The sequence below is a fragment of the Chamaea fasciata genome, unplaced genomic scaffold (genome assembly GCF_029207755.1).
Source record: "Chamaea fasciata isolate MVZ Bird 193981 ecotype frontalis unplaced genomic scaffold, bChaFas1.0.hap1 SCAF_20, whole genome shotgun sequence".
In the NCBI taxonomy this organism is placed as follows: domain Eukaryota; kingdom Metazoa; phylum Chordata; class Aves; order Passeriformes; family Sylviidae; genus Chamaea; species Chamaea fasciata.
The window spans coordinates 5,146,351-5,168,993 of record NW_027094105.1 but is presented as its reverse complement, the minus strand read 5'-3'; the positions used below and the strand labels follow the sequence as shown (position 1 = coordinate 5,168,993).

Sequence of the window (22,643 nt, the reverse complement as noted above, 5' to 3'; positions counted from 1 at the left end):
TGCTCAACCTGGCCTCCAGGACAGACAGACAGACAGACAGAGGGCTGTGCCCCACATGGGATCCCCACAACCAAAGGGGTGTTTCACAACTGGGGCTGGGCTACACAAATGTCACAGCACCTCTCATCAGCCCAAAACCCCAAGTGCAGTGGCTCATGCTGGCCCCTAGATCAGAGAGCAGTAAAGACCAAAAGTTTTATTAATCCATGTCCCTGTAAACCTCAAAGCACAATGACAAAGACCAGAAGGTCATTTAAAAGCAGGGCTACTGACAGCTCAGGTCAGACAGCCCTTTTACTTGGGTTGGTGGAAGAGCAGGGCCTGGAGGCATCTTGGAGGCTGCCTGGGGTGACTGGGACACCCAGCAAATACACAGACCTGCACTGGGAAGGAAGGTGTCAGCATGGGTGTGATGTTGGCACTCTGGGAAAGCACCCTCAACAGCCAAATGCTCATCCTCCCCGGAAAACCAACTGTTCCCCTTTTCTTTGAGCAGCCACTTGGATATTTGTGCAATTACATCTTTACTATCTGAGATGATGTGGTGACCTGCTAGTGAATCCGGGGAAGGATGTGCAGAGGGCAAGGATTCCTTAGCTCAGGCCTGGAAGAGGGAACAGGGATCAGAAGCAACAGGGACATGGAAATTACAGTGCTGATTACAGTGGGAAGGAAAATGGAATGAGTCTGGTCCCTCCAGACCCATCTTCTGTAGCCTGTTCTGCCCTGTCCAGCCCCTTTGCCAGTGCAGGGGCTGTTCTGAGCCAGGTGGAGGCTGTTGGGTGCCCTCAGTGATGGCTGTGGCTCCCATCAGGGCTGGCTGGCCAGGGAAGTGTTTACAGTATCCTCATCTCTTCCAGCAGAGCCCTGTCACCAGCATGGCAGGATCTGCCAGGGCAATTTCACTCCACAGCAGTCACCTGCCTAATCCCATCACAACACATCTCATCAGCATCTGACCTGAAGAAGGAGAAAGTGACTCTCTATTCTCAAATGTGTGTGGCAGCTTCATCTTCTCTGGCCTCCTGGGCTGAAACTTGGGATAAAGGCTTCCCCTAATCCACCCCGACAGGAAAAGCTACATTTAGTCAATTAGTTAAATTTTTAAAACTCTCTTTTAACTGACAACGCTGGTTAGAGATGAGTGAGTGATGTCCTGGCAGCCCTCCAGGGAGCATCTCAAAGCCGGGAGCATCTCAAAGCCAGGAGCCTCAAGGTGCCTTCCCCCTGCAGATCTGGCAGCTTGGCATTGCAAGCAGGGCTGAACACAGCCCCTGGGCTCCCCTTGGACCCTCAGGGCCCTTGGGGCAGCGGAGGCCAGGACAGCATTTCCCTGTGCTGAGCAACACCAAGCAGCGCTATCAGAAACCCCAGACTGACCACGAGGTTATTGACAGTGGCTGGATGTGAACAGCTCCCAAAGGCAGAGGACTCAGCTCCAGGCTTTGCCAGTCCAGGTGAGGCAACAGGGATAGACCCTGCTGCTAAAGTAGACAGTGTTCCTGCAGAACAATGTACCCAACAAGGTGTCTCTGCAGAGCAGAGCTGCATTTCCTCCTGTTAAACACCTTCTCAGAGCTCAGACAGTGACCAGCCTCTGAACAGCAGCAGGAAGGAGCAGCCAGCAGCTCCTTTCCAGAAACCCAAAGCTCCTTCCTTACCCAGTTATCCAAATATTGATATTTCGCTATCACAGTCTGGCCAAACAGAAAATCAAGCAGATGCCTTGAGTGAAGCCAAAGGGAGACATCCCTGGCCATGGATATGGAACAAGCTTTTCCTTAAACACATCTAAGGCTTTCTCAGTCAACTAGAAAAATCCCTGGAAGCAAAACAGTACCCTCCACTTCCTCCATGAACAACAACTCAGCTGGGCTTGGAAAGGCAAATGTTTTCAGGTTTGCTTAGATAACACCACTTTACAAATCCCTGGCATTTACAAATTCCTACAGCTGGTGATGCTGGAAATCATCACGTGGCAGAGGCAGCAATTCCTTCCCTCTGGCAGGGAGCAGCAAAGGGCCTGGAGTGCAGGTGTGCTCCCCTTATCTGGGATTTGCAGGCTTCACCTGAGCAGCAGCTGATGCAGGAGCTGGATGAATGAAGGGCACAGTGGAAAAGAGAAATGTGCTGTGGGATTTGAAAAGCTCCTCTGTATCACCTGAGCCAGAACCCAGCAGCGAGAGGATAAAATTCTAGAAATATTGACAGGCACTTTGGCCAGGAGAATAGGGCAAGCTAAGGCACTTTACAGAGGATTTCAGATGCAGCTTTATAATGTGAGTTACAAAATCATGGCTCTGGTTGATATTCAGCCTTTCATAGAGATTCCCAGGTTTTTGATGACATTATCCTTAGGACACCACACACGTTTTCCTGCTGTGAGGAGCTGATTAGCAAAAATGTGCTTTAGGATTTAAGTGACACAGGGCAAGGGCTTTGCTGGACCAACTGCCTCCAAATTTAAACCTTGATTTGGTTAAATAATTAGGTTTAAGCATGTACATAGGTGTCACTAGCTGGATGTTAAGCACATATCCAAGTGCTACACTGAGTACAGATGGAGGGAAATGAGCCTGGGCTCACATGTCCAAGTTTCTTCTCCTTAGGGAAGAGAAGAAAGGAAATAACATTTGAGGAAGATTGTTCAGTATCAGTTTGGTGGAATAAACAAAGACTTGTGAAGGAACAATAGCTCTGTCAGGACTAAAAAGAAGGTTACCAATTTTAAAAAGCTTTTCTTTTAAAAATATACATATCTTGACAATAAAAAAAGCTATCACAACGAAAATGCAGACCCCAAAAAGTCTCTATTGTTCTTTACAATCAAAACCATATTTGTTATTTACATTTCCTTCAAAAGCAGAATTACTTTAATGAAGCATCCACCAAGAGAGCTCATGGAATCCACAAACATCTGGCAGGGGCTGCATTCATGTTTCCATTCTGAATTGAATTACATCCCTTCTGTAAGTTGGGATAGACAGAGGGCAGTGTCTGAAATTACAATTGGGGGATCATTTCCCCATCCTGAGTAAAGCAAGAGCTGGAATCACAGGAGCAAGTAAGCAAACATGGGATACTATGTCAGAACAACATCTGAGAGTGTGAAGAGAAGGAAAATGAGAATAAGAGAGATTCAAACCAGAAATCCTCCAGGCAGGAGACCCGCTGGTTCTTACAGTACTGACTTCTCTACATCATATCCACTGAAATCTGGAGAATTTCACAGAAAAGCCCAGGTTCCTCCTTCCTGCTGGGGATCTTAGAAAGCCTATCTCTCTGCCTCAAAAATTCTGCATGGATTATAACACTGCAGTGCTCAAACAACACCAGAACTTCACCACAGCACAGCCCAGCAATGGGAGCTGAGAGCAGGAGCACCAGCAGCAGATCCAGAGGCTCAGTCCTTGCTAGTAGAGCTTTAAGCAGTTTTACCCCTCTCCAATACTGGTTTCCTTAGGGCAAAACCAATTCCTTAATGCCCCTTTTTCCCTAGGCACTGCCTCCTTTCTATCTCAATGCTCTGCACATCCTGAGGTGACTTTTTGCAGGCACTGCAGCCTGTCAGGACACAGCCACTGCTGCATTCCTGGTTTGCAGGGCTGGGATGCACTTTGAAGTCTGTCTTCCTCCATGGAGGTATATCCAGAGGGAGTGATTGGCACAGGATCTACTAGACTGAACATCTGGAGAGGAAATGTAAACCCAGGGCATGAAGCTGAAGGCCTCTACTACACAATACGTCATTCTGAGGATGGACAGTGCTGGCGGCAGCTGATGTTTCACAGGATTTCTCTGGAGGGTTTCACACCCTCTCCCTGGATCCAGCTACAGCAGCCAAAGGCAGGTCCCTGATGTCCCAGAAAACCTCCTTTCCTGAGAGCTAAGTCCAGCTTTCCTAGTGGGCTGAGGACTTGAGGCCAGTATGGATGTAAGGAGCTGAAGAAGGTTTATGTGAGGCAATCTTAGACAACCCAACTGCAGTTGCCTCTGCATGCCTGCTGAAAGGAGAAGCTCAGTGGCAGGGACGGGGATGGATCCCTGGCTGGCAGCTGGGAGGAGGCAGTTCCAGGACTCCTTCTCTGTCACTGCAAACATTAAAGGCACTGACAAAAGCACCTGATCCCCTCAGAGGACCCACCTCTCCAAGAGCCTGCACATCCACAGCCTGCATCCATCCAGAAGGTGTTTCCTGTTCAACCCTGTGCTGCAGTTCTACCTTGAGATATTTTCCACCAGCCATTCAGAGCCTGCCATGAAGGAACACCTCCAGTTTCTCATCCAACGTGACCATGGATGTCCCAGACAGCCCAGTTAATCCCTGCTGCGCAGCACAGAGGAACTGCACTCCCCAGGGGCTCCTCTGCAAGGCGACCTGGGGAGTGAACCCCATGGGCCTGTCCACCAAGGAGCACAGAGGAATGGGAGCTTTTTCCCAGTACCAAGTTAAAAGATGAACCCTGACAAACATCTGCCAAGCTTGGATGTCACTGCTCTCCTTCTAGATGTGATTTTAAAGTTTATAGCAGTTCCAGGGTACATAACTCTGTGGTTACAAAGCTTCCTGGTTGGTTATTCCATTTTCTTTTGCTGGTCCCAGCTATTTGAAGAGAACATTCACTCTGGCATAGGGAAACACACAATCCTTGTGTCCTGAATCCCCCAAGCAGAAGTTGCAGGACAAGCAAAAAATAGGGAGTCGGTAAAATGTATAGTTTACTCCAGTGTAGGTCTTTGAAAATGAAACATGGAAACAGATCCTTGGAGGGAGAAATGCAAAATATGTTGTTGTTGGGACCTTCAGCAGAACTCATGTATGCTTGCTATTAATACTTAGTAAAGCAGCTGGACCAGGAAAAACAATCCAAAGCAGGAATGCTCCTGCAATAAATATCCCGTTGGAGAAGAAAGATTGAAGAGCTCAGAGGGTTGGGGCTGGATGTCACAGGCAGGAAAACAAGCGGCTTTGGCAGGTCTAGAGGTCATTGTCCTGTCGGCTGTCACCCAAACAGAGCGGGGAGAGCCACACAGGAACTGACTCTGAGTGTCCGTGAGCTCTTCACTGAGGGAAATGTGAACTCAGCACTGTTGGTGGTGCCAGGCAGTTTCTCACCCAGCACCGGGCTGGGGGCTGCTCTTGCCAGGCAGGGTGAGGAGACACCTGTGCTTACAGGGTGGTACTGTTGAGGTATGTACACATAAAATCAGGGCTGGAAAAATCCTTAGAAGGCACAGGACATGTTTGTAATTTGATCTACTGACAATGCAAAGCACACCTTCCTCACATCACTGTAGAGCCCTGCCAGGAGGTGTCAGCCCTGTGGGACTGGAGGGGAACACATGGGTAGAGCAGCTCAGCTCCATTTCTGTCAGCCTTGTCTCTTGATTCTATGCCATGACACAACATTTCCTCCTTCATCTGCCTCTGGTTGTGTCACAACACTTCATACCTCAGCTACTTTTTCTCCCATAGCAACAAAGGCACCTTTTCTGGTTCTCTACCTGCATCCTTTCCTGCATCCCATCCATACCTTCAGACAACTAAATCTCCATCATCCTCACCAGAAGCATCCACAAATTGTGTTTTGGTATGGCAAACTGTGTTTTGATATGGCAAACCAGCATATCCACCAGGCTGGACCGCTCCCACGATAACCCCTACTGTGGACTCTCCGCCCTCACACACCCTTTACATTCACTTCCCTGGTAACATTTTTTTCAAGGACCTCACAGCCTTTACGTGCAGCAGAAACGTGTCTGTGGAGGTGCTGCCCACCTTCTGCTCTTCTTCACACCCCCAGACTGAACCACCAGATTATTTTTTCCAAAGTATGGAAGAGGAGAGGGATGAAAGCTCGTGGAGAGCGCTTACCCTGCGGCCTTTCATCCCTCGGATCCCTGGTGCACCACGGGCTCCTGCTGGACCCTGGAAGGGGAAAGAGGAAACAAAATGAGGAAGGCAGCAGCTTTGGTAAGACCCTACATTCCTTTGTGATCTGCAGGGGCCTCAGATGCAGACCCTTGTCCAGCAGATTGGTTCATTAAACACTTGCTAAAAACGTCACCATTTTTACTTGCCTATAAATGGCATTTTTAAAAAAGTCATGGATTGTCTTTGGATTGCGAACATTTAGGCTAAAGATCCTGGCTGAGGTTTGCATGCTTAATGACCTGCAGCCTGTTATCTGTGTCAGTGGTGTGATGTGAAGAGAAGTTGAACATCCAGAATCCTCTCTGCATCTATTAAAAGCAGCTGTTGCTCAGCATCTGTTCAAAAATAATAATAACCAGGATCTGGTTTTTAGATGTCCAAATACAAAATCAGACACCTCATCTTGGATATCCAAGTTTGATCTTTTCAGCCAAATACTGCCTTTAAGTAACTCTTGCCCTGTTAATACTGCATAAATATTGATACTGGCAGATAGATACTAATTTAATGTGGACTGTTGGTGTTGTGGATGATCCTGTTCTTACAATTACAGAAAGATTTCAGGTTTTCTTTTAATCTGGATTTGTACACACATGATTCATTATTGTGCATACAGAAAATGCAGAAAGCCAGTATTTTTTTCCTGCTAGAATATTTATCAGGGTAAAAGAAATAAAGGATATATTTATTTAACAGGACTTAGTTCTGTATCACAGCTTTTAAACCTGATATTTAAAGTCAGTGCCTTTCTCCTGTCAGAAAAGCAAACCTCAAAATGACACATTCACTCCTTGCTCTCTCCAACATTCCACATCAAATTTGGCTGTTTACATATTAGTAGCTTTTACCAACTGTCAGCCCTGCAAACTCCACCATGGATCAGAACAGAATTGGACTTTGATCTTCCTACTGCTTCTGTAGCTGCCATTTATTAGGATTTTGCTTTTGTTCACGGCATGTAAGTTCAGGATACAAACGCTGAGCTGTTCTCACTCAGGATGGAAAAGTCAGTTGACTGTATTTGTGACCACAGTACATCTCAGTTTTGGTAGTGAGGACAGTGGTGACTGGCACAGGCACTGGATGTGTCAGATGTCAGTTTTATAGAGATTTTTACGATAACCATGTACTGAAATGAAGTCCTTAGTTGGTATTTGGAATCTGCTCTGGAAGTCTCAGCCTATCCTAAATAGCTTATGAAAATACAAGGACAGAAACATTCATTGTAATGGCAAATGTTGAGGGAACAGCTAGATACCCTGCTGGAAGTTCAATGAACTGCTTAGGAGAAGATAAATGAGTGACCTTTAATATTCCTATATGTACACGTTATTTTCAAAACTGTGTATGAACAGAAAAGATGCACCATAATGGTAAGAAAAGGAAAAAGGAATTCACAAGCCTCAGGAAGCCGAAACCAAGGGCAAAGTTTCCTACCATTGACTTTGCTTCCCATTTCCAGTCATCCTTTGTTGAATTAATCAGCCATCACTGCTAAGGCTCATTCAAAGATTTTAACAGTTTAGGACAAACAACAACTGCGTGCCTCAGGTCTGGCTGGAAAGGCAAATCAGGAATGTTTGGTGGAAAAACAGCTGGAGCTAATGAGTGGGGATTTGATATTAGGAGATTATTTGATTTACTGGCTCTGTGGGGAAGTTTGGCTTATTGAATTACGACTTTTTAAAATGCAGTTGTGGACCAAACATTTTGCTTGGACGAACTTGTTATTTGCCTGCAGGAGAGGAGGGAACTGAAGGAAGCAGAAGGACCTGGAGACAGTCTCAGCTCCCGGAGCTTTGCTGAGAGGTTTTGGTATCTCCACCTGGATCTGATGCCTCAGCTCATGCTATTGCTATGCCCCAATGAAGACAGACAAAATTTGGCTTCACTTGAAGGTACATTTAGTGGTGCATGGGATGGTGCTTCAGGGCTGGAGCTCTCTGCCACAGCTCAGAAACTGCCTCGGCCACGGGTTCTCACCGGCCTGGAGCAGGAGGGAGCCCAGTGCTCCAGCTGTCCCCAGGTCATGAAGAGCTAACATGATGGGAAGCTGCTAAAAATGGGATATCTGCAGATATCCAGCTGCCTCCTAGGCTTCTGTCCACAGCAACTGCTGCCATGAGGGGTCACAGGGCAGTTCAGTGCTGGGGGCTGCGGGTGGCATTGTGCTGCTTGGACTGTAAGGACCTGGCTGGTGCCACGTGGCTGCTCTCCAGGCAGAGATGGGTACAGATTTTCTCTTTTCCTCACCTCCACTCACTCACTACTGCACAATCTGTGCCCAGGCAGCAGCTGCCTGTAGCCAGTGCAGTGTCCCTGAGCTCCTGGCAGCGGCAGAGTTGACCCTGATTTGGAGGCCACACCTTTGGCACTTCCTGGGCATTTCACTGCTGTGATCCTCCTCTCAACTACCAGCACTGTGGGAATTCACACACTGAGCAAAATCCATTCCCTGCACCCACCCAGGGTTGCCTTTTTGTTGGCTCCAGCAGCACTTGTGCTGCTGGGAGACTCCGAACTACATCTAAAGAACATCTGTGGGAAACTGGAGCCAGCCTAAAATCTGCCTCCATGGCGATTGCATGCTCCAGCCACAGCTGCAGGGTGCCAGATGAGCCTGTCCAGACGGAGGGGCTGTCTGGGGGAGCTGCTCTGCTGCTCCTCTCATGCCAGCAGGGCCTTTGACCACGCAGGACGGTCATGCTGCATGATGTGGTCACTGTGATAAATCACTCATATCACGTGGTGTGATCACCATACTGCCAGCCATGCCCAGCCCAGAACACCTTGAACTAGGGAGCTTGTGTCCTGCTAAAAGATTCAGGCTGGATTGGGCTTTTGCATCCCTCCTTAGGGAAATGGGTTACAGAATTTTGAATTAAGCACTGTGCTTCTTTTGTGTCTCTCCATGTTGCTCCCACCCATGTCCCATCGCTTTCCTCATATCTCTTGTTCATATCAAACTCAAATAAACTGGAATACAGTTGCTTAACTTAGCCTATGAATGCCCAGGATGTGGTATTACAAGGTGATGATAGCTTTTACTTACTGTTGGTCCAGGGATCCCAGGAAAACCCACTCCTCCTGGCATCCCAGGGTGCCCCTAAAAGGGAAGAAAGAACATGCCTGCAGTGAATGTCCACCATCTGCACAGATCTTCTTCCTCCAAGTGGGAAGACAGGAAAAATGGCATTGCTGGCTGCTTGCAAGGTCAGGCAGATCTGATATTTATCAGGGTAAAAGTGCTCAGGGGCAGAAGGAAATGGCCAGGCTGTCACTAGCCCAGCTTCAACCCAGCCAGCGATATCAGCAGCAAGATTTTCTGAACAGCCCAGAAGAGAATGGGCTGAATTAATACGAAAATATGTCTTTGGGTCTTGTACTATCGTAGACAGGAAACAAGTGTCAGAGCAAGACAAGATCCAGCTGAGGTTCCCCACTGTTAAATTCCTAAATATAGATCCCTAAAAGGCAGAGCTCAGCAAGGCACAGTGACCATGATGCTCAAGCACCCTGCATTTCCAGTTGCTCTGGGTAGCTTGGACAGACCCTTGATGGTGGGCACTGTCTGTTCAAGAGCCAGGATTCTTGGGAACAGGCAGCCCTTCAGTTCCACTCGACACAGCAGGTCCTCTGCTGATGGAGCCACAGAACACACCTCAAAAGCCAGTGTTGCACTGAAGGGGAAACTGGTGGACACAACTGCTGGGGAGAGGCTACACCCCAATATCCACTCAGTCAAATGCCCATTCCCATCCCCACAGACATGGGAAGAAATTGCAGCTGTTGGCATGAAACTAAAGGACCAGGAGAAACTGCACCCTTGGCTAGGACAGGGACAGAGAGGTGGCAGCAAGAGTGAGAGAATGCAGACTTACTCCTTACCATCGACCCCTTGACTCCTGGAGGGCCTGGGGGTCCCACTGAGCCACGGTCACCCTGGGAGAGAGACAGGTGCATAGGGAAGAGTGATCTAGAGCAATGAAACAACTACAAAAACGACATCAGCTTTCTACCAGAAATGCCTCCAGTATTGGTCTCTTCCCATCCATCTCACCAGAGTAGTGGAAGGACTGCAGGAATTAATTAATCCTCCACATCCCAAGAGAGGGGACTTTACTCTTGCTATCAAACCACCAAGGGATGAAGGAAACAGGCACATCACTTTCTGTTCCAAACAGTGAACCCAAGGAAATCTCCAGCCCTTCCCACCCAAGGCATGACATGCCAGTTCTGCAGTATCACAATCCCTATATGCGCTGGCATTTTCAGAGCCATGGTTTTGAAGTCTGCTGTCACAAGGTCCTGCTGAGAGCAGGGAATCAAGCTGGAAAAAACCAGACATGCTGCCTGGTGCTTTCAGAGGAGACTGCAGGTGTATTGGAGGAACTCCCTGTCCTGTGGCTCATACTAAGACCACAATGCCTGCAACAACGACCTGGAGGTCTGATTTATGAGGGGCTCAGAGCTGGATGACTCCCCAGCCCACCCTAAAAATAGGATCTCTTCTAAAACAAGCGGTCAAAAAACTTAGTGCAGCAAAACATCACTTAATCACTGCAAAAGTCTTCTTCATCCCCTCATGAGAACCATCTCGCTTTCCATGAACACATCCTTGACCCAAAGGTAGGAGACAAGATGATTAAGCCCCCACAAGCACCACCACAGCCTGCTGATGTGAGGGTGACACGAAGGTGTGGCTTTAGTGATGGGACATCAACAGCTCCTTTGGGAGACCGTGGCAATTCCCCCAGAATTGTCTGTAGTCTCCCTCCAGCCCCAGGGATGCTCTGGGAATTAGGTGTGTTAGGTTTGTATGCTCAGGGGGATGAGGCAGGAGGATTTAGCAAATGCTGCCAATTAGTTTACGCCCAAAATCTGACCTACCTTCCAACAGCAAAAAAGTGTGTAAGGGGAAATATTTTCTGGGCTCTAAGGAGCTTATTAGAAACAAACCCCAGAGTTTGTGTTGTCACCAGTTGGCCCCTGTAAACCAATGCATGGATTTTTTTTCTTCCTGAATGGATGGATTTTATTAAGTGTGTATTAACTGTTTTGTTCTCTTTGATAATCTTTGGATTCTTACTGGCTTCAGTCTTAAGTTTTGCAGCTCTCAGGATAGGGATTGCTGACTCAGCTCTGTCTAATGAACACATATTTCCCACTTCATTTAGCTCACAAGAGCATAGTAAGCTGTAGGATACTATGCCAACTGGAGGCCTGGTTGAGGTTTTGATTTGATGATAGCTATTTTTGTCATCCCTAAGTTTGTCCCGGTTGAGAAGCCTGATGGAAATCCCAGCTGTGCTAGAGGATCTCCAAGGGCAGATTTTCAAAGGACAGCCTGGGTTTGCCTTGACACCGATGTAACATCATCACATTACAGAGCTGATGTGGAAGTTCAGGATACTTCATGTGGTCAAGGCTTTGGCAAGGAAGGCACAGGGACAGATGTGAACTTAATGGAATGGAGAAAAAGCTCTTCCCATGTCTCCTGCATGGCAAATGCCTTATTCTTCATTCAGTTCAGGGCTGCAGCTGCCAATGAGACAGCTCATTCAGGCACCAATTTTCTGTGTAACCACCCTGGACACATCACAGGCTCTTTATTCCTCTGTTTTCCTTCCTCTAAAATACAGCCCACATCATGTCATTCTCTTTAGTTCTTGTGGGCCTTGACAGCTTGGACTGAGACTGATTCTGCTACTGCCCCACCGGGGCCCACAGGATGGAAAGGCCTTTCCAAAGGCTGCTGTGGACAGACAATAAAATGGATCTGCAGCAAACACAGTATAACTGTCACAGAGTCTTTACATCATTACCCAGAGGACAGGGCTTGAAGCAATAAAAGTGAGAAAGAGAGCACTGATGTGTGGAATGCATCGTTTTATGCTCTCCACTATCTTTATGGCTGCACTGTGAATAATTAAACCACCAACGAAAACCAGCAGCGTGCGAGTGAGATACAATGAGTGACACAGATGATTTGTCTTTGGGAGCTGCCTCTGAATAAAAGTTTACACTCTAATAGAAAACAAATTAACGTCCTTTTACATTTTTATGAGAAATAAAGCCCTTTTTATTCCCCTGGAAGAGTTTGTGTTTGTACTGTACACAAGAGGGCACCAGCCCTGGGTGTGCCCAAAGCAGCCAGGGGCAGCCAGATGGGATGGTCCTCACCAGATAGAAAGGGAAATATTTGGACCAGCCTTTTCTCAGATAGGTGGCTGCACTCTTTTACACCTGAGAAATTGCTGAGACCCCCATTCAATGACCTCCCTGACAACCCAGGGCACACCTCTGCAGAAATCTGTAACCTCAATCCCATGGACTCCTCCCATGACCAACAACACAGGGCTGATGGATGGATCCCTCATTCCCATAAAAACCAGAGCTGACTGTTAAATACAAACCGCCTGGCACATTATGAATGAGGAAAGTTAATTTTTCAAAGAATATTTGACAGCATCTCCCTGGAGGGCAGCGCGTGTTAATCCCTGAATGAGAAGTAGATGATTTTGGCCTGGTCCTAGTCTAGCTCAGACACCCTGGACGTGCTTCATTCCCAGCTGGGTGTTGCACTCACACGACAACTTAAATCTCCACAACCCTTCCCCCGCCCCAGCCTCCCTGTCCTGCAAAAATTACAAAATCCATTTCATTGCAAGCAATCCTACCTTTTCTCCTGCTATTCCAGGCTCCCCCACCGGACCAATGAAGCCCATTAGACCCTGAGGAAAGAGAAGAGCACAACTAATTTTCAGTTTTTATTTGCTGAGAAAGTAAACAGTTCCTTTGGTCCACCTTGCTGGTTGCAATAGCACAGCATCCCTCGTATAATGCTCAGTAATTCCTACTGGCTACGAGAGCGGACAGAGTTGCTCCCGGCCATGGGAATGTCTAACTCCACAGCTGGTTCTGCTTTAGGAGCCAGCTGGAACAGCAGCACGAGGATCTGCAAGAACCACAACACACAGCACAGTGGACGAGGAAAGGAAGGAAGGCCGAGTCCATAGCGTGGCTTTGTTCTCTGAGCTTTTCCCAAAGCTGGTTCCCCAGGAGCATCTGCAGTGGGAGCTCCTGGGTTGCACAGAGACAGAGACTGAGCATCATTTTAGTGGTTGGACTGGGTAGACTTCCTCTGGGTTAATCCAAGCTGCCTCAGCCCTTTGTGCAGACTAATTTTGCCCTGGATAGTGTCGTGCTGGTGGGATGCCAGTAGGAAATAAAGGTTCCCTCAGCCAGAGGGGCCAGCAGGGCAGTGGATCTTGCACACTACTCAGAAACTATCTTGGAACAAACCTCCAGTCTAAGCTCAGGGTTTAACAACATTCAGGATAATGAAGAGGCAAACAGAACTGCTTTTAATTAGGAAGATGGAAACAGATGCAATCTCAAGTGAAGATTCCTGAGAATTAAGATACAGCAACCTCCCTACCAGCTCCAGTGATTTCTGGCTCTGGAGATGCAAGGCACTGTTCCCCCTGACACTGCAGGCGCTTAGTCTCCTCTGTGCCATGATGGAAATATTGATCAGCCATGGGATGACAGCTACAAACACAAAAGCTCCACTATCCTGCAGGGTTGTCACCAACCTTTCTGAAGTGGTCTTTGCTTAGAAATGGCCTTTGTGTCTGGAGCTGAGGCAGTCCTGGAGCTCAGGAGTGTCATCGGGGCCAGGCCGTAGGGACCAGACACTCGTGTGAGCAGAGTTGGACTCATCACGGATTGCCCAGTGCGGGAATTAGTGGGAGAGCAGAAAACTCTGCAACATCTGCCTATGCAAGGTTGCCACTGGGTGGCATTGCTGAAAGCTGCTGGATCAATTGTCCTTCCAATTAGACACCAGTGCAGGTACACAACTGCATCCGAATTTTTCCAACAGCCCAAGGCCACGAAGAAGCAAATGTTTGGCAGAGAATGGCAAAGCAATGAGATGCAATGAGCGCATTGCTAGGCAAAAATAGACAATAAATCAAGAAATAATACATCTCTCATTCATTTCCAATTTCTTGGAAAACCACAGAACTCTTTCTCTCTCTCCTGGGAATATGCTCTTTAAGAAATTTCTGGTTGCTTAGGCCAGTCTCTGCAGAAGAGGGATCCCTGCTCTGCAGCAAGGGTTGGTCCCATTCAGAACAAAACTGTTTCAAACTCCTTTCCAAGAAGTGCTGCATATCCAAGCTTAGGCTTGAAGGCCAGTCTTCAGACCCACTGCCCATAGCAGCCTCAGCTTCCACCCTAAAAACCCTCTCAAGGAATTGGGGTCCTGAAGCCAGGTGTACTGGTGGTGCTTCCCAAGCTGGCCTGCTGGTGCTTTGCAGAGGGGTTTGCAGGGATCTGAGCACACCAAGGGCCCCCCAGCGCCCTCCTGAGACCCCCCTGCTGTCACAGATGTGCTGCTTGTTATGGCAGCTTGTGCAGAAACCTGCTGGCATGGCCAACAGCACTGGCCCTGCTGCACGGGTCAGCTTTGGGATGGAAGGGGAGCACAGCCAACATTTCAGTCCAAACCCAGGGAAAATTCTGCCTGTGTTGGTGCATTGTGGTACTGCACAGGGGAAGATGTCACTGCTCCCTCCCCACGTGAGAGGAGTGTCCCATGGTGTGAACGTGAGATGCAGAGATCTTGTGGCTTCCAGCACAGTAGCTCTGCAGTGCTTGCAGCCAGCACTGTCTGCTCTCGGCTAAATTAACCAACACTGCTGTGTCTGCAAGCAGACAGGAATGGGGATAGATATGTCTACGCCAAATAAATCTCAGTAAATTATCAGGAGTATAAGAAAAAACAGGGAGAGATTGGGTAATTATGTTCTTCACTGGCCAAAATGGGATAGACGGTAAAGGCAAGGAGATTTAGGTTTTAAGACAGAAAGATTTAGGTTTTAAGAACCAGAAGAGCTGCCAGTGGCAAATATTTAATCAAAGCAGACACGAGTTGTGGTCATTACACTAAAATGGCTGTAGCACAATAGATTTTTCTCAGGGTCCCAGGGTTGAAAAGAGGGCCTGCATCAAACAGGGCTCAGGGCAGTGTGTGTAATGATGCACGTGAAGTCCCAGCAGCGGTGGCTGCCCGGATAAAGGCCCGCACTATACAGGAAAGAATGTAAAACATTTATATTAGACGGGAGTTCAGCATGTCACTCATGATTCAGTCTGCTGTATTCCCCAGCCAAGGGCATGGCGGAAAAGGGATGGAGATTGTTAAAAAGTTGCTGGGGGCTTGAAGCGGGGGAGAGAAGGAAAGGAGGGGGGGACTGGTGGGTTGTAATTCCTAACTCCTGTCTCGCTTTCCCCATTTATTGTCCAGCCCTGTCATAATTAAGCCCCCCCTCTTGGCTCCATCAACAGAGAGCAAGTCAGCAATGAAGCCTTGCATAAATCATAGCCCATTTGAGAGAAACAGGCGAGCCCAGCGTGAGCAGGGTCTCCCAGGGACGGGACCGTGAGTCGCTCCCAGCGGGAACCGATCACAGCCTTTCTGTTCTACTGGCCCGCTAGAACTCAAAACAAAACAAACCAGGGACAAAGGACGGGAGGGAGTAAATGTACAATCCTCCCATTCAGATGAAAGAAAGGGAAAGTAAAACAGTAAATATCGCGGTTTAAAGGAGGACGCTCTGACCCGCAAAGAACAGCCATGTGGTTTAACCCCCTGTGCACCGGGCTCAGCCCTGCCCTGGCTCAGTTGGGCTCCCACCACCCTGGGGAGTGAGGCAAGAGAAGGTGGAGATGTGCTGTCCAAACACCGTGTCACATCAAGGAGGCTGGGGACACCACAGTGCCTGAAAATCCCTGACAGAGATGTCTGGCGGTCAGAGATGCCCTGAAGGAGAAGGTGAATGGGTTGGAAAGGAGCAGCACTAACATGTGGGAAACAACAATGTAATTCCCTTCTCCCTTCTAAGTGACCCTCTTGACTTCGGCCAAGACAACCGGGACCTCCTCACCTGCAAACCTGACATTACAGCCCCTCTCCTTTGGAAGGGGAAAGATGTGAAGGAGATGGTGTCCTTTGGCCAATTATCTTAGAATACTGATATTGAGACCACATACTTTGACCCTAAAGGACAAGAGACCTCCAAGGGGCCTTGGCTGCCCTTCCCAGCACAGAGCAATGGGTACGTGGCTGACCCTGACACAGCCCCAGTGAGCTGCTCCTGCTATGACAAGACCTCCCCAATCCCATTAAGGACATAAGTCAACTGAAGGCTCTTTCAGCTGGCACAACTCTTCAGTGGGATTTTCTAGTGCCAAGCAGGGGGTCCCTGGGATGGCAGCACTTTCCTGTCTGCTGCAGGGTGTTAATTCTCCCAGGGGGCTCTCTGACCTTCAGCATGGACATTTTGGTGACATTCTCCAGCTGTGCATTCCCAGGTCCGGGACAGGAAGGCTGATGGCCTCCCTGGCCAGAGGCCACGTATTCCTCTTCATATCCTTCTGACTCCATCTACAGGCAAGGAAGGGTTAACCCACACATTTCCAGGGTACTGGGGCTCCGGGCAGCTGGAATCCTTCCAGCACATGGAGACAACAAGCATCTCATGAATGATCTTCCTGAGTCTGTGTCCTTGCAATGGAAAAACAATGCATCAGGGACTGCCCTGTGGCTTAAAACCTCATTTTTCAATGACAGCTCAAGTATCACTGGAAACCTTACTGAAACTCCCATGTCTTCCTAAACACGTGTCCCTAAGAAAGGGAAGAAATGTCCAATGAGATGGATGGCTGATCTCTTCTCTTGCTGTTGCGCTGAGATTTTCTGCTCTGAGAGAACCCATTTGTCAGGCAGAGCAGCAGGATTGAGAAATGTGACCATCCTTACTGTGGAATAGAAAACATCAAGGTCTCCACAAGAGAAAACAGGTGATGGTGTCTTCAGTGCCAAGGGCCTGGGCCCATCCTCTCAGGGCTTTGGAAAAAACCAACTCAGCCCCAACACCAACTGCAGAATTTTAAGTGGAGGGAGGAAGGAAACCCCAACACTCCAGCATCGTTCAGTGGAAGTGTGATGGGAGAGGAGGTTATTTCTCATTAGTCTGGTGAGACATTTTTGTTCTAATGACTTGACTGGTTCAGAAATGGAAATTTTCCGGGTGATATTTCTAGACAGAGACTAATTGACTAAGAATAACACAGGCAGCTTTCCTACCACTGTGCTGGTTTCAGTGTCAGCAGAGGCCAGCTGTGTTTTCTTTTCGATGAACAGTGCCTACAGTTCTCATCCAAGGTCAGTCCTGAGGGAAGTTAAAGAATAATAATCCTAATGATGCTTTGCCCTTCAAGGACAATGTCTGGTTAAGGATCTCAAAGCCCTTCTAAATATTCACTTTTAACAGTATCCACAGGTGCCACTTCAGAACAGGAGGCTCTGGGCTAAGTTCTGCTCAGGGCTGTCTCACACCTTCCACAGAAGGGGAAACTGAGGCAGAAAGCACTGGAAAGTGTTGCCTGAGATCACGCAGAATCTGATAAAGCTGCAAGTACAATTCAGATGTGGGGAACAACTTTGCTCTTTCAGTAGTCGCTCCTCATGAAGCAAATGAACAACCACAACACAGAAATGGCTCTAATTTCCAAATAGAAGTAACCACCTTTGATATATACTGAGGCTGGTATCAGACTGCTGGTACTGAAAAGGATCCACCTTGACTTTTTTAGACTTGCTTGGTCAGAAGCCCTTGGAAGAAGTGACCCCTGGCTGTTGCATACAGGGCAAAGAAGAGCCAGAGAGGCTGACAAGCCAAACCAAACCAAGCGTGCTGACCATCCAGCAGGGAAAGTGTTGGGAAGGACAGCAGTGGTGAGAACCACACCCGCAGTGCCAGGGCCAGCTGCCAGCTCGGTGTGGTCATGCAGGAACACACAGAACATGTTGGAGGCTCTGTGGCTTCACTTTCAGGGTTGTTGGTGGACAAGTGTGGTTGGTTTCAATGACAGAGATGTGGGAACAATTTTTGCTTTTTCCTTGATGCCTGTGGTTCCTTCAAAGCCTACAGGGATAATGCATGTCCTGGGTTATGCCAGCAGAATGTTCTCTATGGAATCACAACGACATGCAGCTCAATGTCTCTCTTCCCCAAGGTCTGGTTTCTTCAGCTGCTATCTTCTCTACTCCCCAAGAGAATCTAGGGGAAGTGAAAGCACCATAGCACCCAAAGCAGAGTCTCCTGTCCTTAAAACCTACATTGGCAAAGCCTGGAACCTGGAGCACTATGGCTGTGGGCAGCTTTTAGGTGGCCAGAAGTCCCTGGCCACTGCCCTCTGCCTGTACTCTGGGCACCCAGGACACGCTGTACAGAGGAGATCATCGAGGAGAAAAGGAAAATAAGGAATTTACCTGCTCACCAACTTTCCCTGGTCGGCCACGGTTTCCTGGCTCACCCTGCAGGACAAGAGACAAGGGCACATGGGTTACTTGGGGCTGCCAGCCAGACCTGGGCACAACGTGGCTCTTTGTACACCCACTGTTTGGGCTGCAAAGTGTGAATTGGGGAAAATCTGTGAGAAACAACATCTTACAAAACCAGCTGTGACTTGGAGGATAATCCATCGTAAGAAACACTATTGGCACAAACATGGAGCAAACGCTTGCTGTTCTGGAGCAAAATGCCCCAAAAGCTGGTCCTGCTGTAGGAAAACAGCCTTCAGAGAACCACAGTGAAACATAAGATATCTATTGCCCTTTGGCACAGGCCCAGCCTAGTCCTGGTTACTTTATGCCAGAGTTTTACAAAGCATGAGAAAAAAAGACAACCAAATATTCCCAGGCAATGCTGCACCCTGATTCTGTTGTTATAAAACCTCAGGCAGGCACATATTACTGTCACAAGGAGCATCCACAGGAAAACCACAGCAAGAACCTATGTGAGATAAATCCCAGTGCAGGAAGGAGGAGTTCAGAGCATGAACATGATGAGGGGTGAAGGAGAAAGCAGAAGGAGAAGGATTTCAAACCCACCAGGGATAAGGGCAGCTGTGGCAGCACGCGGAGGCAGCTGGAGTGCCCCTGGATGGGCCATCCAGAGGCCAGGCTCACCAGTAACCAGCAGTGTCTCCAGGACAGCAGCTGTATTTTCTCAGTAGGCAGATACTCCACATGTGCTGCCAGACCACATTTTTGCTATTTACTGTTTGAAGAGGTTGTTTTTGTTGGGTTTTCTCTTCCCTTTTGAGTGTGGGTTTGTGGAGTGCATTGCCCTGGGATGGCTCCTGCTGATAATTAGGCAGCAAAGATAGGAATGATGTGCATTGTTTTAGAACAAAACCATGGAGGAGCAATGGAAAATGAGATGGTGATGGAAGGAGAAGTTGGTTAATATCAAAGGAGGAACACATTTGTTTATAATGGCTTAAAAATGCACCATCATTCTTTTTAAAGAAAGAAGCAGAAACTGAGACCCCAAAATTCTGAGAAAAAGAAGAACCCTCAGTTCTCTTGTTCTCTCTGGAATGAATACTTGGGAGAGTGGTAAAGGTGAGAAAAGACATTTCCCTCTTCCTTTCTTCCCTTCTACCCACTGCTTCCCTGATCAGGAACAAACTCTTTTCTTACCTTTGGACCGTTAGGACCAGGTGTTCCTGGAAATCCCTTCCGACCAGATCGACCCTGAAACACACGGAAAAACCATAAACATCAAAAGCTGGCGGCTGCTTTGGTCACAGGTGCAGCTTACATGCTTGTAAAATAAAAGATAAAACATTCATTTTCTGATCCACCTATTACCAATTTTGGGGATATTTTACTATCCTGAGGTGACAATAATGTACAGACCCATTACAAAATCCTGAGCTGGCAAGTTCACAGGTATGACAATATTCTTTTTTCTTCTTCTGTGTTTCAGTGATACATCACAGAGGTCAAAAGGACTCTCTCTGACTCTCCAGTCTTTTTTCTTTCTTTTTCCTCTACTCATTGAAAAATACTATATATCAAGGAAGAAACACAAGGGCTGGTTATGGAGATGGTTTCAAATCAATGTCATTTATCTTGACGATGAACTGTTTAAACATTTTAGAGAGTTTTTCAAGATCTGAGACTTTAGCCAAGTCACAAACTCAACACCCTGTGCAAGACACTTCCTGGACTTTCAGCCATCCTGGATCAAGCAATCAATCAAGCCCTGGACAATAATTCAGAGCTGGGCAGATTAACTTCCCAAACCAGGACGGTTGAAGCTTTATGAGAATTTAACTACATTTCCATTGCAAGGCTGGTAATAACTGAGTGAATAAATGACTGAAACCTACCTCTGGACCAGGGACTCCTGGTGGTCCTAAGGGTCCTTCATCTCCCTGAGGTGAAAAGAAATTAAAATAAAAGGCAAAGTAGTGAGAAAATTTGGATTCACCATGCAGCAAGAATGAAATGCCTGCAGTGTGAGCAGCAGCTAAACACAGGCTGTGTGCTCAGCTGTTACATTTTAACAGCTGAACCCTTCTCTATCTTACAGCAGCCTCTGAGGTTTCTCAAGAAAAAAAGACCTCGAGTCAAGTCCTGCCAGTAAAAGCCATCCAAAATTTGACCAAGGCAACACCAGTTAATTTGGTCCATGATGGGCTGCATTTGGCCACTGGGGTACCCTGGACATGCAGCCATAACTCTGCTTCATTTGCTTTGGCAGGGATGTGAATGCTACAGAGTTCCCTTTTTCTTTCTTCCCCCCTTTCCTCTCCCTTCCCCCCCCAAAAACCCCATGTTCCAAAATTTCCCACAGAACCATTTGCCAACTGTGTGAACGTTTCCCTTTTGCTTTCAGCTGGGACTACACATGCTGCAGGATGGAGCTATCGCAAAATCTCACACAGCAATTGGACTCGGTCCTCTCCCTTGGCTCCGCACCAATTCCTAATGTGATAGGATCAGATCTACAGTTTCTAAGAGACCTTCAATTAAGCTTCACAAAAATTATCTCAAGTGTCTAAACCCAACTGCCAAGAGAGAAATTAAAAGCGCCCTTGGCAGCCAGAGCCTGGCTGCTCTTGTTTCGGTGGTCAGCCGTGGTAATGAAGGGGCACTGAGAGGCTGAGGGTGGGACTGGGGGTCACAACCCAGCTCCAAGGGCTCAGACAAGCCACCCACAATATGCCACATTTCCAGTGGGATGTAATTCAGAGCCCTGACCCAGTGCCCTGGGTGACCATAGTGGTGAGAGCGCAGTGCTGTGCTCTGCTGCACACTCAAAGTCCTTCAGCACAGCTTGCACCAAACTCCATGTCCATGTCTTTGGGCTTACTTTTACACTCACTAACTAGAGTAAATTGAAGGCAGCTTGGTCACGCCTGCCTGAACCTGGAATGCAGGGCTTCGATTCCCTTTGTATTTTGGCTGGAATATTTTTTTTTTCCTATTTCACTGCAAATAAATGAGCTAATTTGCATTAATCCCATTTAGAGAACAAGCAGAAGAGTTCCCAGAAAAAGTTAAGAATTATTAGTGCTATTAAAACGAGCTCCTGCCCATGCATGTGCTCAGTATTATTTACACAATGTCTCGTGACTGGACAAACAGCTTACACTGGCCTGAGTGAGAGGAAATTACACCAATGTCACTGGAGTTACAGCAGGATAAACAGGGAACCCAGACATTCTCTGCTGCTCCCATAATGTATCTGCAGTTCCAGGACAATTAAATCAATGAAAATTGTTCTCTTCTTAACGACTGCAAGTGGAATGATGCCTCAGGTTCTGAGGTGAAGTGGTGAGTGAAAGCTGCAAGCTCTGAGGTGCTGAGCAAATGAATTTCTGCAGAGCAGCAGTTCCCATTTCCTTCTCTTTTGACACAGGGATGTTCCTCCGTGTGAGAGAGTGGAGTCTGCAGGTCTCAGGGTTGAAAAGGAACACACTTAAAAGGAGCAGAAAGCAAAAGCCAGGCCAGGGCATGTCTGTGCAAGCGCATGTGCAGGGAAAAGGGCTTTAACACCCATCTGGGGGTAGGTGAACAGGCTTTAAAGGCAAAGCCAAGGCAGAATTTAGGCTCAGCAGATGCCAGCAGTGGGTAGAAGCAGAGATCACAGGTTCTGGAGATCACACAGCTTAGAGGAAGCTCCTCTTCTTCAGGTCCCTGATCATTCAAAATAAGTATCACTCTGCCTCCAGATTCAGAGGGATCAGAGCATTTTAAACCATGGACACCATTTCACCACGCATTAATTTACAAAATTCAGCATTCTTCTTTAAATCAAACCTCTTTTGAGCTGGGGAGACTCACCTCTTGTCCAGGCAGTCCTCTTGGCCCAGGTAAACCTCGTGCTCCTGGCTTTCCCTGACAAAGAGCCAAAGGAAAAGATAGTCAGAAAATAGAAACATAAGCTCAGAAGGGCAATTAAAATGAGAAAGTCTCTTTCACAGCCATGGGACATTATCCAATGTCAATTTTGTTACAGAAAAAAAATCTGAAGCAAAGAAAACGCTGCACTTGGAGGGACCTCAAGCCAAACAGACCAAGCTGAGATGCTGGCCAGGACAATCTTAAGGAATCTCCTGGGGTTTCTCTCTTCCCCCCTTCCCACTACTTTGCCTTCCCTGGCTGCTCCCAACCCCACACAGAGCTGCAGTCTCTGCCCTACTCACCTTCAGACCTTCAGGACCGTTTTCTCCTGGTGGGCCAATGTCACCTGGGAAGCCCTGGAGAAAATGAGGAACAGTCACAGGTGGAACTCTGCAGGCAGTGTCAGCCTGGGTGAGAGGTTTAGTTAAAGGC

At 47.7% G+C, this 22,643-nt stretch overlaps 1 protein-coding gene across 2 annotated transcripts in view; it reads right to left on the bottom strand.

Annotated features, from left to right (window-relative positions):
* The window catches only part of COL27A1 (collagen type XXVII alpha 1 chain), a 186,692-nt gene that overhangs the window by 44,369 nt on the left and 119,680 nt on the right, over positions 1-22,643 (bottom strand). For both annotated transcript variants that reach the window (XM_066200944.1, XM_066200945.1), the window contains 9 exons: positions 22,514-22,567; positions 22,152-22,205; positions 20,192-20,236; positions 19,497-19,550; positions 18,282-18,326; positions 12,616-12,669; positions 9,824-9,877; positions 8,988-9,041; positions 5,876-5,929 (listed from right to left, as the gene is read on the bottom strand). In XM_066200944.1, the coding sequence (XP_066057041.1) occupies positions 5,876-5,929; positions 8,988-9,041; positions 9,824-9,877; positions 12,616-12,669; positions 18,282-18,326; positions 19,497-19,550; positions 20,192-20,236; positions 22,152-22,205; positions 22,514-22,567 (468 nt within the window). The remainder of the gene's footprint in view (positions 1-5,875; positions 5,930-8,987; positions 9,042-9,823; positions 9,878-12,615; positions 12,670-18,281; positions 18,327-19,496; positions 19,551-20,191; positions 20,237-22,151; positions 22,206-22,513; positions 22,568-22,643) is intronic.